This window comes from Caretta caretta, chromosome 12 (genome assembly GCF_965140235.1).
Source record: "Caretta caretta isolate rCarCar2 chromosome 12, rCarCar1.hap1, whole genome shotgun sequence".
In the NCBI taxonomy this organism is placed as follows: domain Eukaryota; kingdom Metazoa; phylum Chordata; order Testudines; family Cheloniidae; genus Caretta; species Caretta caretta.
The window spans coordinates 25,971,334-25,987,847 of record NC_134217.1 but is presented as its reverse complement, the minus strand read 5'-3'; the positions used below and the strand labels follow the sequence as shown (position 1 = coordinate 25,987,847).

General features: G+C 42.0%; 1 protein-coding gene across 3 annotated transcripts in view; it reads right to left on the bottom strand.

Annotated features, from left to right (window-relative positions):
- Positions 1-10,009: 10,009 nt before the first annotated feature.
- The window catches only part of CDH16 (cadherin 16), a 52,850-nt gene continuing 46,345 nt past the window's right edge, over positions 10,010-16,514 (bottom strand). For all 3 annotated transcript variants that reach the window (XM_075118421.1, XM_075118422.1, XM_075118423.1), the window contains 2 exons: positions 11,741-11,857; positions 10,010-11,416 (listed from right to left, as the gene is read on the bottom strand). In XM_075118421.1, coding sequence (XP_074974522.1) covers positions 11,322-11,416; positions 11,741-11,857 — 212 coding nt within the window. In that variant the 3' untranslated portion in view covers positions 10,010-11,321. The remainder of the gene's footprint in view (positions 11,417-11,740; positions 11,858-16,514) is intronic.

Sequence of the window (16,514 nt, the reverse complement as noted above, 5' to 3'; positions counted from 1 at the left end):
ATGCTGTGTACCTCTGTACACCTTACCTGTAGTAAATTTCCCTTTATCCTCATGGGTTTGGGACCTTGACTTTATGTCAGTTTTGTTGTGCCAACCTGTACCTGTATGCCCTTTGTGTATTGTTTTGCTGGGGTCCTATAAGTTACTGTTTCCTGTTTGAGTCACTGTTTAATAAAGCAGTTTGCTTTATAGTTAATCCTCTCCTTAATCTTCTCTCCGTTGATCAATGCGGTTTGGGGGAACGAGTCTTCTGGGTGGGGACTCTGAGGTGTGGAACCTAGAGCACATCCGGTTAATCGTAGGCAAGATCTGAGTTCCTAATTAACAGCTCCAGGATGCTAATGACATACAGCTGCTACCAACCAGGGCACATTCCCAGCTGAAGCCAGGATGTATTTGTGTGTCGATAAGCAGAGGACTGCAATCTCTGGGATTATTAATCCAATGTGTATTATGAGTACTCCATTCCTCTGTGATAGAAGCTTGACCATTTCTAAAGCTCATAAATGACCTTGCAAGGGCAATTGCACAACTTCAGGGGACAAATTCCAAGCATTTTGTGTGTGGTGCTTGCCCCTTGTGAAGCTCCTGATACCGACATTCTGAAAGAGAGGTCATGCGAAAGCCAGCACTCCTGTAGGTTAGGGCTGTGTCTGGATTGCTCACCCTGAGAAGAGCTGTGGGTGGATGTAAATCAGAAAGGACAGCAGTGTCTGAACAAGCTCTTCAGATGAGGAGCTCCCACGGATGAGTAGGGGAGTTGGAGCTGACAGGTAGAAAAGCCAAGGCATGAATGTGTGGGCTGCTTAACAGACTTCTGTCACAGATGTATGAGTTCTGACACTAAGAAAGAATCAGTCTGCAGCAACAGAACCTGATGTCACAACCCAGCCCTTGCATGTTGTTCTTCTCATCTTTGTCCTCAAAGTTGAAATGCAAATTAATCTTCATTTTTTTAAATGGATCAACAGAACAATTCCATTCCACCTTAATGACCAAGAAGGATTCAGCTAATCTTGTTGTCTGGGTTTTGGAAATTTTACAGGAGATTAAATTATTCCCTCTCATTACATTTGCTATGCAGACTACATTTATGACTGTATATTGTGGGGTGATGATTTTTTTAAGTAAGGCTGCTTTGATAACATTTCCACTATATTATCTTTTACAATTTCATTTATCCATTTACATTGCTTTTTAAATTCCTTCCTCCCTTCACATTTGACTGACAAAACTGAGTAACAAATTTGAGTTGCTATTTATAACTTTCAGTGGGGGAGATTGTTTTGTGTTGATTACATGGTATAGTTACTTTGGTTCTGTTCCTCAAGTTTATCCAGTTCTTGTTCCTCTCCTAACAAATCAATTGGGCAACAACAAAAACAGCTGCACTGATCAGAAAAGCTGCTGTGCAAATCCTTTCTTGCACTGGGGATCCAATAGCACATAATGCGGTGACCAATTTGTTTGCTTTCAACTATTTATTTTTTAACTGCATGTGTTTCCTGTCCTGAATGGGGAGCAGCTTCAGTAAGAGAACCAGACAGCCCTTGCAATAGACCTGAAGCTTTCATCCATATACATTAAATGTATACATTTATAAAGCTTGATTAATGTTGTGTTATCTCTGCTTTCCCATATAAGAAGGGAGTTTGAATATAGCACAGCTGCTGTGTAGGGTTGCCAACTTTCTAATCGCAGAAAACCGAACACCCTAGCCCCACCCCTTCCCCAAGGCACCCCCTCCCCTGCTCACTACATTCATCCTCCCTCGGTGGCTTGCTGTCCCCCACCCTCACTCACTTTCACTGGGCAGGGTGAGGGCTCTGGCTGGGGGTGTGGGCTCTGGGGTGTGGCTGGGGATGAGGGGTTTGGAGTGCAGGATGGGGCTCCAGGCTGATGGGTGGGGCCAAGAGATTTGGAATATGGGGCGGGCTGCGGGTTGAGGCAGGATGTTGGAGTCTGGGAGGTTGTAAGGGCCCTAACTGGTGATGTGGGCTCTGGGGTGGGACCATAAATGAGGGGTTCAGGGTGCAGGAGGGGGCTCAGGGCTGGGGCAGGGAGTTGGGGTGTGGGAAGGGATGAGGGCTCCGGCTGGGGGTACGGGCTCTGGGGTGGGGCTGGGGATGAGAGATTTGGGGTGCAGGAGGGGGCTCCAGGCTGGGGGATGGGGCTGAGGGATTTGGGAACAGGGAGGGGGCTGCGGGTTGAGATGGGGGTTGGGGTGCAGGAGGGGACTCTGGGTTTGGGGGGTGCTCAGGGCTGGGGCAGGGGGTTGGGGGTTGGGGTGTGGGCTTACCTCAGGCAGCTCCTGGTCAGCGGCACAGTGGGGCTAAGGCAGGCTCCCTGCCTATCCTGGTTCCGTGCTCTGCCCTCGAAGTGGCCAGCAGGTTGGGCTCCTAGGTAGGGGGCAGAGGGGGGCAATGGGAGCGTGGGGCTGGTGTTTGAGGCAGGGACAGTGTGCAGAGCCCCGTGGCCCCTCTGCCTAGGAACCAGACCTGCTAGCTGGTTCCAGGGTGCAGTGTGGTGCCAGGACAGGTAAGGACTAGCCTGCCTTAGACCCACAGCATTGTGGACGAGACTTTTAACGGTCTGGTTGGTGGTGCTGACCATAGCCACCAGGGTCCCTTTTCAGCTGGGAGTTCGGGTCGAAAACTGGACACCTGCAACCCTACTGCTGTGTGATGCTGTTGTGTTGCCTTTGAGAAAGGATTAAGTGTGTGGAGGAAAATAGCACAGAAAGGGGAAAGGTCTAAACTAAACTGACCCCTCATAGTTATCTTGACTCTGTTCCTCTGCATTTTTCAGGAATATGATTCTTTCTGTGTGACTGGTAGTGAGTCACTGACTGGCTGGGGAAAGGAATCTTGTGGACACACTTTCAAAATCTACCTAATTCTGCATCCATCTTTTTTCAGGCATTAGCACCTGTCAGAACTCTGATTGTGAGGAAAAGGAGTCAAGACTGTTTTTTTCCACTCCCAGGTTTGTTGTTACCATCATTTGCCATAGTGCCTTTGACATTAAGAAGGCAGAATCTGCAAGCTAGTTGACTACCCAGTAGGGCTGAGCTGCCTACTTCAGATGCAGATCCAAACTCTTCCAAAGTTTGGAGGTCTTTGGATCTGATTTTTTGTTTGTTTGGGCTGTTATTTTCCAAATTTGTATGCATAAATGCTTACTGATGGGGGAATTTTGCATCACTGCACAGAATTAATGCCCCCCGCAGCTTTCTTTGCTTCCCCGTAGAAAAATGACTTCTGACAGGGAAGCAAAGGGAAGCTGCAAGAGCGGTCACGTGCCCCTCACCAGCAGTGTAAGCAGATTAGTTTGGGCGCTGAAAGCAGCTGGTAGACATGTAAATCACTGGTGGACGGGAGGGCTCAGCAGTCATGCATGTTAGAGAGAGAGAGAGACACTCTGTCCTTCTCACTCACTATTGCGGCATGCTCGAAGTGGAGGGGAAGGGCTTTGGGATGTTTCTGACGAGGTAAGTGTGAGGTAGGCTCTGTTCCTCAGGCAGAGCAGAATGTAGCAGCCTGCCTGCTTAGTGAATTGTTCTCATTGTTCTTAGAGCATTCCCCAGGAGTATAAAACATGTAAAAATTTTATGGATCCTTTATATTGCCAAAGTGGTGTAAAGGAGCCTTATTGTAAAGAACAGTGTGACCTTATAAATGTTTATGGTGCTTTAGTGATTAGAACTGGTCTAAATTTTTGGACTGAAAAAATTTCCTATCAAAATGTGCTCCATAAACTGTTTGCTACTGACCTTTCTGGAGATGGTCAGTAGCCAATATAAATTGTGAGTTTGAGTCCCCAACCCTCACTTGCTCTCCAGTTGCCTATGATGTAACACTGAGAATATGGCTGCATATATTTGTTGACTAATAACTAAAAGTAAAGGCTATGTTGCTATTAGACCGGGGGGGCGGTTTGGTGACTTCCTCCACTGCTCCCCACTCCCATTCTCCATCCATTGTTCTATAGTTTAAATAAATTACCAAAATAATTGAAACCAGCATGATTATACTGCATTATTTTAACAAATAAAATATGCAGAATTTTGCAGAATTTTTAAAACATTGTGTGCAGAATTGTTAATTTTTTGGCGCAGAACTCCCCCAGGAGTAAATGCTGTTTCAGTGTGGTTAACTCGCATGATGTTAAAAGTGCCTCAGCAGTTAATGTAGCCAGGATAAGGGTGTGTGTGTGTCCATGCACATACAAGGTAGGAGTATATTTACATATCCACAATTGCATACATGCCTGCTCCCTAAAATCAGTTCCTAGCTGATCCAGGGGCATTTAATTGAGCCATGTCCCCACTCTTTCACCTACACAGCAGTTATGTATTCAAGTCAGATGCATTTGTGCATAAATCAAAAGGATCAAGAGAGAGCTTATAAACTTTTACATCTGTTTCAGGTCTAGAGAAAACAATTACCATATTTAAGGTATTATAGCCACTCTGGGGATGGAAAAAAGTTTAAAAATACACTTCGTGTTTACATTCCTTTTACAGTAATGGCTCTATTCTCATTTTTGGTTCATTTGTTTAATGGCTGATTGCTGATTTTTAAGCTTATTTAGGATTGGAAACTGTCTAGTTTCGGCCCCTCTTTAGTTGCGTACTATATATGGATCTAGACAACTATCACCCAATTTCTCTTTCAGCCGTGACTGCAAAAATTGTATAAGGGTTGTGGGAGTGGGAACGGATGTTCTGTCAAAGTCATCAGGGTATAACTGTGAATATCTTACACTTTTAACAGTCTGGTTTTAGACTTTAACAAAGTACGATTTCTGTTCCCCTTAACTGCTTAGCTACTGAATGTTAAGGTAGGTTCTGCCAGAATGCACTTTCTGTGCTGCTAAAAATAGCAGGTATGTCCTAATGATTTCCGTGTAACGTTAATGGTGTAGTATAGACCACAAGTAAAAGAATTAAGGAACTTGGCTACATTTGATATCTGACTACCCGAACGAAGGCGTTCCACAGGACAGATCTGAATGTTTTATTCAAATATGGAGGTGCAATACTGGTTTATCACTAGAGCACAAGAGACTTTCATCTGACTTGTTCCTGAAGATGGACTGTGATACAATCTGTTACCTTTTGTGCTGCATGGCTCCTGTTTATGATTTGAGAAGAACCTTGGGAGTTAAGTTCTTCTTGATATAAAACTTAATTCTCAAGGAGCTAATGCATTTTTATTTGCCGCTTAATCTTTTTTTTTTTAAAAAATCTCTTACTCACTGGAAGAGGCATCATTGCTCCATTTGTTTAATTATAGCTTTACTTTTTTTTTTTAATGAATGCAAGTGTTTTTACAGTTTGAACTATAACTGAATATACTGTATTAATTCCATGCTGCAATGCATCTTGCATGATTGCAAGGAGTGGGTTTGTGTGACCATCTCCCGAGGACACTCTTTGAAACAATGGTTCAGCGTGTATCAGGCTTGCTTGGCTAAGTATTGGTAATACTAAGCAAATACAGTACTCCTCAAAGTGCACCTGCTTGAATCATAGAATCATAGAATATCAGGGTTGGAAGGGACCTCAGGAGGTCATCTAGTCCAACCCCCTGCTCAAAGCAGGACCAATCCTCAATTAAATCATCCCAGCCAGGGCTTTGTCAAGCCTGACCTTAAAAACTTCTAAGGAAGGAGATTCTACCACCTCCCTAGGTAACGCATTCCAGTGTTTCACCACCCTCCTAGTGAAAAAGTTTTTCCTAATATCCAACCTAAACCTCCCCCATTGCAACTTGAGACCATTACTCCTTGTCCTGTCATCTTCTACCACTGAGAATAGTCTAGAACCATCCTCTTTGGAACCACCTCTCATGTAGTTGAACCTGGACGCTATTCCATGAGCTAGGAAAGAGATTTATTTTACTCATAGGTATCGTCTTTTTAGGACAGGGGATGAATATGCATAACACAAGGACAACAAGAAGAGCAGAAATTCAACTGGTTTTCATGCAGTGAGGTTGCACATTTATTACGGGAAGCTTTACCTAGCTATAGCAAAGCCATTTATGGAAATGCCTCCACGTTCCAGACCCTAGTTCCTTCTGCCTCTGAGAGAGCCTCTAACCTGGTAGAAGCTAGTTCACTTGGGTTTAGTACTAACCCCACTGCGCCATTGTTCAGGGTTCTAGGACCTAAAGATCAGCTCTGCATCCCTGTGTTGGGTGGTAGAATCCGGCACCCTTCTGCTACGGGATATCAGTTGTCTCTGTTTGCTAGGTGGAAACTCTACTGGAGTTTACTCTCTTCAGAAATGGAACGATGGGCTCATGGAAGCATGCCCACCCCAGAAAACCAGCAAAGCATATTTTGGTCTGACTTCTGTGTGGGGTTCAGTCCCAAGTCTAAACTGAACAGGCTGTACTGCATGCCCTAGTCACTTCAGCCTCAGGAGGTCAAAAAAGTTACTAAAAACAGGAACAAACAACATGCAGATGACAGGTTTCAGAGGAACAGCCGTGTTAGTCTGTATTCGCAAAAAGAAAAGGAGGACTTGTGGCACCTTAGAGACTAACCAATTTATTTGAGCATGAGCTTTCGTGAGCTACAGCTCACTTAAAGTGAGCTGTAGCTCACGAAAGCTCATGCTCAAATAAATTGGTTAGTCTCTAAGGTGCCACAAGTCCTCCTTCAACATGCAGATGGTGGATTTAATTATTTTACAAGTTACAAACTTTGAGATCAGTTTCAATTGTAACAAAGGTCTCCCCCCTTCCCTTGTCTTTCAATAGAGCTTTGTTACAACAGAACCAAAACACTCTTCTAATCCCCAGGGATAGTTGTGCGTATGGGTTTTTGGCTGTTTTATTTTGGTTTATTATGAATTATAATTCAAATGACTGGATTGGCAAAAGCCCCCTCAGCCAATTGACTGCATTTTAGTTTCTAAAAATGATGGTTCATTTTTAACTGTTTAGACCAGGAAGGGGCTGAAGTTTCACGATGTGAGCATGACCATATAGGAAAATGACCTTAAATGTGATCACAGGCACAGGCTGTGGTTCTTAAAGGTTACTTTCATCAGGCACTGAAATGAAACTTTCTGCTAATCAAACGTAAGCGGGTTATGTCGACAGAAAGCCGATGAGCAACTCCAACTGTAAAGCTAGCTAATAAGGAGGTGTCTACAGCTACCAGAAAAACAATAGGTGGCTGGATTTCTTCTGCTTGACTTAGGAATAGTTCGTGCTGCTTTTGCTCCTTCCTTTATCATCATGAAAACCTAATTGGCAGTGACATTCTCAGTATGTGCTTGTCTCTGTATTTGCCACCTTGGACTAATAAAACAGGACATCTCTGTCTGATTAAAAAGACAACGTGTAGCTTGTGGTGATAGTAGATATGTGTCCAGAGGGTGCAGAAGGGATGTTTGCGCTTGCTCACAGAAAGCCAAAAACCAGTCAGGGAAAGGCCAGAACTGAAAGCTCCTTAAAAATGGTTCAAAAGGGGAATTAGAAAAGGGAGGCCGAGTTGACAGAGTGGCCCCTCAGTGGATTTTCTCTGTCCTCTAAGAGTTCTCACACATGGGTTAGTGTCTGAGCTCCTGTAACGGTCCATTGCGGGGAAGAATGAGAATCCTTGCTGTGAATACAAGAGCTGTGCAACAGAGCTCATTCCAGCAGGTGACATGATGACTTTCAGGACAAAATCTCTTATGGCTAAGAACGTCAAGTAGCTACTTCTTAGAATTGCCTACCCGTGGCTTGAGTCCGGGATTTTCAAAGGAGCCTTAGGGAGTTAGGTGCCCAGCTCTCAGTAAATTTCAGTGGGAATTGGGCACTTAACTGTCTGTCTCCTTTGAAAAAACCTAGCTTTACACATTAGATTGTAGTGACTGTAAGGGATCATTATGGAGTATTGGGTAAAACCCACATATTTTCAAAATGACTGCCGAGCCCACAATACATAGACTCCCAATACCACAGCAGGTTATGGAGAAGCCAGGCAAGTCTGTCAAGTAAATAACATGTTTTTTGGAAAAGTACAAGGTTGTATTTCTAGTGAGGCCTAAATCCAGCCTCCCACTGTGTGCATGCAATCTTGAACATACACATGCATGCACACCTTGGTGTACCATGACCCATGAACCCTATTGAGAATCTCACATCTGCATATCCAGGTGATAGAATTGTAATTTCCGATCCCATCAGCTGAGTGCACAGGGGGTTAGAGTCTATTACTTTTGCTTGCAGGTGGTGCTGCATCGAAGTGTTCACTCAGAAGTGTTCCTGTGCAGAACAGTGCAAACACAAATGGGAGCCAAGCTCTGAAAATCCATGCCCATGCTATGTAGGTATCTGATTCTGGTTACACAGCAAAAATAAAGGAAATCACAAGCCAACAACTACATTCAAATAACACTGATTACAAACAGCCCTCCCAGAGAGTTGAAATGCCACCCACACCTTGCCTCCTCCGTCACCATCGTTGTGCTGAGGAAAGTAGCTTGTTATTACTGTCAGCAACTGTATCTGCATCTGCCAGGCATATTGTTTCTAATGAAATACAAGAACACAAACTTTTGTGCTATCGTTGCAATGATCCAACTTTTGTACATACCAGTTTGGCTTAATGAGTTATAAAGAGGGTTTTGGGGAGAGGAACTGTTAATATCAATGTCCACACAAGTCCTTACCCTTCTCCACCTCTTACAAACTCTCCTTGTAAGCCTCTGCTTCACATAACCTGTCTTCATATTTGGGCATTGAATGCAAAGCAGAAGTACAGGCCATCTTAAATAGTCAGTATTTTAACAGATTGCTCTATGACCTGCAGCTGGTTTATAGGTAGTTCTGTGGCTGTCTATGAAAGAGACATCTCATTTTTCTGGCTAAAATCCAAGTTGTGTGTTTTAATGGAATCTCAGTAACACCTCACCCACAACTAGAAACACGGGGGGGTAACATTTTCAAGAGTCACTGAGGCCTGGTGTACACCTAAAACATAGGTTGACCTCACTACGTTCCTTAGGGCTGTGAAAAATGTGCAACGTAGTTAAGTCGACCTAACTCCCACTGTAGACACAGTTGGGTTGACAGAAGAATTCTTCACCTGACCTAGCTACCGTCTTTAGTGGGGGTGGATTTACTATGGAGATGGAAAATCCCATTTCATCACTGTAGCAAATATCTACACTACAGAACTAGAGCCATGTTGCTGCAGCATCACAGTGGTGCTGCTGTAGAATTTATAGCGTTGTCAGACCCTAGGTAACTTAGGAGACTTAAGGTCTGATATACAAAGATAGATAGGCATCTAAAGATAGGTACCTAGTGGAATTTACACCTAAGTAGTTGAGGTACTTAACTCCCCTTTACTTCAATCCTGATGATGTCAGTTAAAGTCAATAGGTTTTCAGAGTTTGTAAGTCAACACAGAAATTGCCCCACAGCTTTAAGTACCCAAATGAAATGTCCGTCATCGTCCATGACATTCAAATTCCCTAAAAGCAATATTTTAACCTGCAAGAGACAGCTCGTAGAATCAGTCACTGTCAGTGTAAGTATTTAGTGTGTGTGTTTTATACAGAATTGCATGTGCGGTCAGATAACTACAAACAATGGGCTAGATCCTTGACTATGGCTGAGATATGCTTGGTGCAGCTGGGCTGGCTGGTGAGCAAAGTTACCTTTGTGTGCCTTCAGTCTTCGAGCCAGGCCAGTCCCCAGTGGAATTCTGGGTGGCTTTAGCGTCATTCTGGCAGCCAGGGATCACCAGGATGGAGTGGGTATAGGAGCTTTTCTGGCAGCTTTTCCACCACCCAAGGATTTCACTCACACTAGGGATTTCTCAGGAAGTCAGTTCAGCCAGCTTCCCAGCAACTGGCCTAGACCTGAGATTCAGGCTCAGTAAATATTAAATCTCCATGTTTATTGGCAGTGTTTCCTTGCTGATGTTTCAGGGCCATGGGAAACAATGTGAAAAGCAGTACCTTCTTATGTAGATTTAATTGAACAGCAGAGATCTGAAATGAGCGTTAATGTTGTTGCTTTAATTTCTTATAGTGCATATTTATTTTCCAGCATAATAGCAGAGAAATACTTTAGTGAACAGAGTCTAGTTTATAGGTCACTTAACTTATCAGAGAAAACAAAAGGGTCATTTAATTACAATATTTAATTAACTCTATTGGATTCATACAATTTATAGCACTATAAAATTCATGAGCTCCAATCATCATTTAGCCTCCCAAATTGCTTAGTGCCCCATGAAAATTTCACAGCAGGTAGAAAATGATAGCTTCCCAGAAATCTACAATTCTTTAGAATCTTTTAAAGCAAAAGTTATTATTTTTCAGTTGCAGTAAGCTGGAGCAGAAGGAACAGAAGAGTATTTTTCCACAGTGCTGAATGAGGCCACTAAAATGGTAACTCTGAAAAGTACTTCAGCTTTCATTTGCAGTTTCTGATCTTGTCACTGAATAACTAGAACCCATGAACTTCCAAGGGGCAGGAAGAAGAGAGTTGAGAGTACTATTTGTAAGAATGAACAGGGGTGTAAAATAGCTACTGGTTGTTTTTCAGCAATTATTGTTAAAAATTCAGTCTTATAAAGGGGGATTGAAGTGAATTATACACAGACAATGTGATTGGGCTACTCTATTATATTGCAAGACAGGCTAACACTGCTTATCGCATCAGGGATACAAGGCAATTTTCTAATAATAAGTACCCTATCTAAAGAAAAGAGGGAACAAGTTTCTACCAAATTAGCAAGGCTCCCATGGAGTCCAGACTAACCTAGACCTTGTGCTGCTCTCTTACTTACTTATTTGGGGCCTGATCCTGCTTTCATTCAAATCATCAGGAGTTTCACCACTGACATGAATGGGAACAAGGTAGGGCTTTCTATTTGGGCTCAATCCTGCAAGGTGCTGAATGCCCTCAATACCCAGTTAAGAGTACCTATTCAGTACCTTTTAGAATCAGGCCCTTAAAGAGAGAAAGGAATCACATTTCTGCTGGTGAAGATGATACAAACCTGGAGTCCCTGGGTCTTTGATCCTCTCTGTCTGTTCCCAATTTACTTTTTCAAACAAATTCAAACAAACATTTTTACAGTAACAAAAACCATTCTAGTTTGTTTTCTTAGTTGAAGGAGGTTTCCTAGATTAAAGAGAGATGACATTTCAGTTACTTTCAGTCACTGCACTCTTTGTGTCATAATCCCATATACTGTACCATATTGAATGTGATTTGACACACACACTGTGTTGGCTGACCTATCCATTTGCAAGTGTTTTGTAAAATAAGCTGGGCCATTATTTTGCTGTGTCATGCATGTCATGGACTATAAAGGTTGTCACAAGCTTTGCATTTCTTCTTTTTATTAGCTCCCAGGAGGGTCAAATGAACAAAGATTATGAGCATGAAGAAACCTGGGGGGAGAAATGGAAAACAAAATGAGTTGAAGCTAACGAGTTGAAGCTTTGTCAGTGTTCACATTTTTGTATTAGAACAATTCATAAACCAGATGTTGTTGTTTTTTGCTTTTTTTGTTTTTTGTTTTTGTAAATGATATTGGAAGTGAAGAAGAAAAAAATGTGAACATTATGGCAGATAAAAATAAGAATATCAAAACAAAGCTTGTGTATCAGAGAATACTTCCACTGAAATGCTACCTGTGCTAGAAATGAGCAGACATAGATTCTCTAAAACAAAGTAGACTCTGGTTTGTTTTGTTTTTGTGGGCAATTCCATACCTATAGTTCCCAAGGTACCAACAATAACGCTCACTGCAGAAATCACTGTAGGCTTCCCTTCCATTCTTCCAACCTCTTGCATGCATTCTCCTTCCATGGTACACAAGCAAATAGTCACTGGGTTCAAAAGGAAAGACAAAGAATTCAGGATTAACTCCCACGAGGGAGATCAGAGATGAATAGGGACAATCCCCTGAGTTGAAAGAGCATTCTCATCAGAACTCAAACTGGAGGGGAGGATGATGAGCTCCCCATGGACAGATCTTGTGCCTGCCTGGAGCAATCAATTCCCAAGTGGGCACATTCTCTAACATGTTCCTCCCCTTTCCCCCCCTTTTTTTAAAAAAAAGTCTGTACTAACAATAGTTGGATAAGGCATACCTGCCTATATTGCCTCCTCCACCAAGTCCTGTACTGATTCTTGTGGTAAAGTTTAGTACAAATGTAAGGCAGGGTGTGATGTTGTCTGATTAGAGTATGACCATGCAAATCATTGTTGCTACCACTGTTATATAATTGCAATGAATCTTATACAAAGTGTGATGCATGGCCAGAAAGGGCTAAGCAGCTTGCAGGCTGATTGACCCAGATTCAACCTTTAGGGACATATTGGTAGATAATGTTTGTGTTTTTGTGTGTTTACATATATATTGTTATCAATGTAATTGTGCAGTCCGTGTCTATTCTGTTAATTCAGAGATCAAAAGGAAGTATTAACATTTAAATGAACTATAAGCATAGGATAGCACAGTATTCATCTCTCTTTGAAATGTATAGCAAATCACCTGTGAATGGTGGAAAACAAGCAATTGTCTTATGTTAATCTGTGAAGCTAATTACTGGTGATGCTTAGGAAATAGGTTTACTTCAAAGTCTCCATGATTGCCTACTGTTCGCCTGAGGACTCCGACCTGTCAAGAGAAGGCCTGGAACTGTATAAAACCCCCTCAAGTCCTGATCCTTTTTACCTCAGATCTACTTGATGCTTCATGCAGGGGAAGCTTAAGACATAAGGCTGAGATCTCCAGTCCTAACTGGATCACCCTGAATATGGACATTGAACCTATTGACTAAATCTGAAAGAACCCTTTGCAACTATAAAGCTCACCATCTCCACTATGAATCTGATCTCAGAACTGTACTCATGTCTGTATGTATACTGATCTTTTAATAAAGACTCTCTCTTTTCTCTTTTAATAAATTTTAGTTTAGTTATAAGAATTAGCTGTAAGCGTGTGTTTGGGCAAGATCTGGAATATTCATTAAGCTGAGAGGTAATGTGTGTAATCCTTTGGGATTGGTAGAACGTTTTGATATGATGAATAAGATTTTCAGTAAGCCTCATTACATTTGACTTGGGTGTCGGGGAGGAGGCCTGATGCTGGATTGCTTGAAGGGAACTGTGTTGGCTTCTCAGTAACCAGTAAGGTATTATAGAAGCAGTTTTGTGTTGGTTTGGTAAATTTAAGTGTTGGAATATCCACCAGCTTTGGGGATTGCCTGCCCCATTCTTTGCAGTTCACCCTAATTGAGTGACCTCAGTGCGGCTCCCCCGGGATCCCGGTTACACAGGGTTACAAGGTTGGGAAAGGAAGAGGAGCCTGAGTTTGCAGCTGAACTCAGCTCTGCCTTATTTGCAACAAAATAAATCCACCTTCTTGACAATCCAAGAATGGGAATCAGAGAAAATTACCTAAAACTATGAAAGAAAAGGATAAGCAGACACAGGCAAAGACCTGGTATTCATATGGGTAAAACTCAAACAGATGGGAACTCAGGTCAGCTTCAGACTAGGATTCAGGGTTTATTTTGCCCAGATTAGTTCACCCATCCCCATTCTCAACCAATTTTTTTGATGAGCACCTCACATATCAGAGGTGTAAACAACCCTGAACCAATTCTCTGCCCTCGCCTAGCTATTTGGCAAAAATAAAAACCATCTTCCGTATATTTTTAGCCCTAGCTAGCAATGTTACAGGGAGAGAAATTGCAAAGAAATCATTAGCAAAATTATTTTAAAGTTGTAACATCTTCAGCAATAACAACTTTCCAACCCTACTTAGCACTGTTAGCTGTATAAACTAACATTTTAAAAGCAAGAGCTTGGCTTGTAATCAACTTTATACATACCAACAAAGCCTAAATTCTGAGATATCAGTTTTAACCCTTTCGTGAGAAAATCATTTGCATTAATAGAACCAGGTGAACAACTTACAACAAATAATTTATAAGGTGAATTTAGCTCTTTTTCCTGTTCATAGATTGTCTGCAAACAGACCTGTGACTTTATACATTTATTTGAGATTCAAGTTGTTTGACAAAAGCTTTGTGTGACCAAATCTCTGTGAAATTCTTAAGCACCCATCCTGCAAAGATTTATGCATGTGCTTAACTTGCACATGAGTAGTCCTTTTGAGTTCAGTAAGACTAATCATGTATTTAAAGTGGAGCATTTGTCTACGTAAACTCACAGATGCACTAGTCAGTTTCACTAAAGACCCAATCCCAAGACCATTGAAGTCAAAGGGAATCTTTCTATTGACTTCAATAAGACTTGGATCATGGGACATTCAATGAAATTAAAAGGTGGCAAATTCAAAACCGATAAAAGGAAAGACTTTTTCACACAATACATAGCATTTAGATGTCATTGCAAAAGAAGTCATTGAGGCCAGGAACTTAGCAAGATTCAAAAAGGGACTTGTCATGTAATGGATAACAAGAATATCCAAAGTTATAACAGTTAATGCTCACAACAATTTTGGAAAGGATATTAAATCTCAAAAATCACGGTTTAAACCAATGTCTATTAGATTAGATTGGTAGATTACTGGGGTGGGCTGGGGGGGTCAAATTTCCCAGGTCTGCCTACTGTGAGTTCTTAGACCTTCCTCTGAAGCATCAGACACTGGCCTTTATAGCTACCTCTACAAAGGGGAAAAAAACCCACTGCTGGCCCAGGTCAGCTGACTTGGGCTTGTGGGGCTCAGTCTCCAGGGATGAAAAATCACCATGGAGACGTTCGTGCTCAGGCTGGAGCCCAAGCTCTGGGACCTACAGAGCTGGAGGGTCCCAGAGCTTGTGCTCTAGCCTGAGCCCGAATGCCTAGACAGCAATTTTAGCTCTGCATCCTGAGCCCTGCAAGCCTGAGTTAGTTGACCCAGGCCAGACATGGCCATGCTGCGGATCTTTTATCCCTGTATACACATAGCCTATCAGAGACTATGGAGTAGATAGACTTCAGCCTGACCTGATATGGCAATGCCTCCATTCATAAGGTCCATGCCCTTATGTGTTCAACGGAGCAATAGCTCAGTAGCCTGTCATGATCTTGTGAGGGTGAAAGAGACTTTTAGTGTACTCTTCTCTCCTGTCTTCCCAGCACTATAGGTGTGCTATGATTTTGCCACTGAAATCACAGAATTCTCTTATTTGAAAGTAAATGCCTGTGTTAATAAATTGTGTTACTGCTACAGTTCATTATATGTATTTACTTTCTTACTGCAGTCTTTGGAACAGTAGTCTGATTAACTGGTGCAGAGGAATAATGATGCATCGATATTAAATGTTTCCATTTATCTTTTCAATGTGTTCGCACTAAGGATGTTCCACTTAGTGATCCTTAAAATAGCCCCTCTAAATGGTTCTTTTTCAAATACAAGTGCAATGCATGCAGATGAATCTGTGTAGCAATTTTAAATACAAATATCAAAACATTACAGACTCCTGAACCCGCGCACATCTATTGCGATGGGTTCTCAAAAATGTAAGTGCCTGCTGACCTTATAAAATGTAACTGAGGCTTTTGAAACATCTTATGAATTCAGACAAAACAAACATAAGCTCATATAAACTGCTCAGAATTACACTGGCACAGACCCAAAAGATGACACCTGTGATACTCCTCCTGTTCTGAGCTGCTTTCACTTTTTAATGTTATAATTTTCTCTACACCACTTAGAGCCACGTAGGACAGGTTTGCTAGCTTTATATACTAGCAGACTGTGCTGTGCTATGGCACGTGCCTTCTTTTGAACCTGAAGTAGATTATTCGCTGTGTTCAGTCCTGTATGTTCTGCTCATTATCCCCTAAGTAAATTCCACTAAGTTTGTCAAATAAGATTTACTATTTATGTAGACTCATTCTTAACAGCTCATGTTTCTTCCCTGTTTGTAATCTCATCTCTTATTCATGTGTCTTGAATCTCTCCTGCCACTGAAGTGAGACTTACTGGGCTTGCCTTCTCTGACTTTAGACCCTCATTCTTCCTCCAGTCTCCATACTTCCCCTCTCTGTCCCTAAATAGCAACCATTATTAGAAATCTCTGTATATGGATCCACAGCCACCCAGCCATCTCTCACATCTCACATGTGGTGCTTCTCCATCCAATTACCATATCTTCATCTGGGTCTGTAGTAGGAAAATTACTGTGGATATTTACTTGGGAGAGGAGCGGTAAGCGAACTGTTGACATGTGCACTGTCTGTAGTTAAAAATATGTTCTGCATTGTTCATACAATCCTTGAACAGGGCACCTTAATTATGTAACTCTTTGGGGTTCTAACATCCGGTGTTTATCCTTGAGGAAAGCTTTCATTTTCTTTACATGACACAATTAACATAAGAGGTTCCACAAGAGATTAATTCGGTCTAGGTTCTTGGTAATGAGACACGGATAAAGTAGAGAATAAAATAAGTGGCTGCATATCTTCTGTTGAAGTTGCAAATGTTTTCGCAAAGGCAACAGCTCAGGTGCAAAACAGGAACATAGA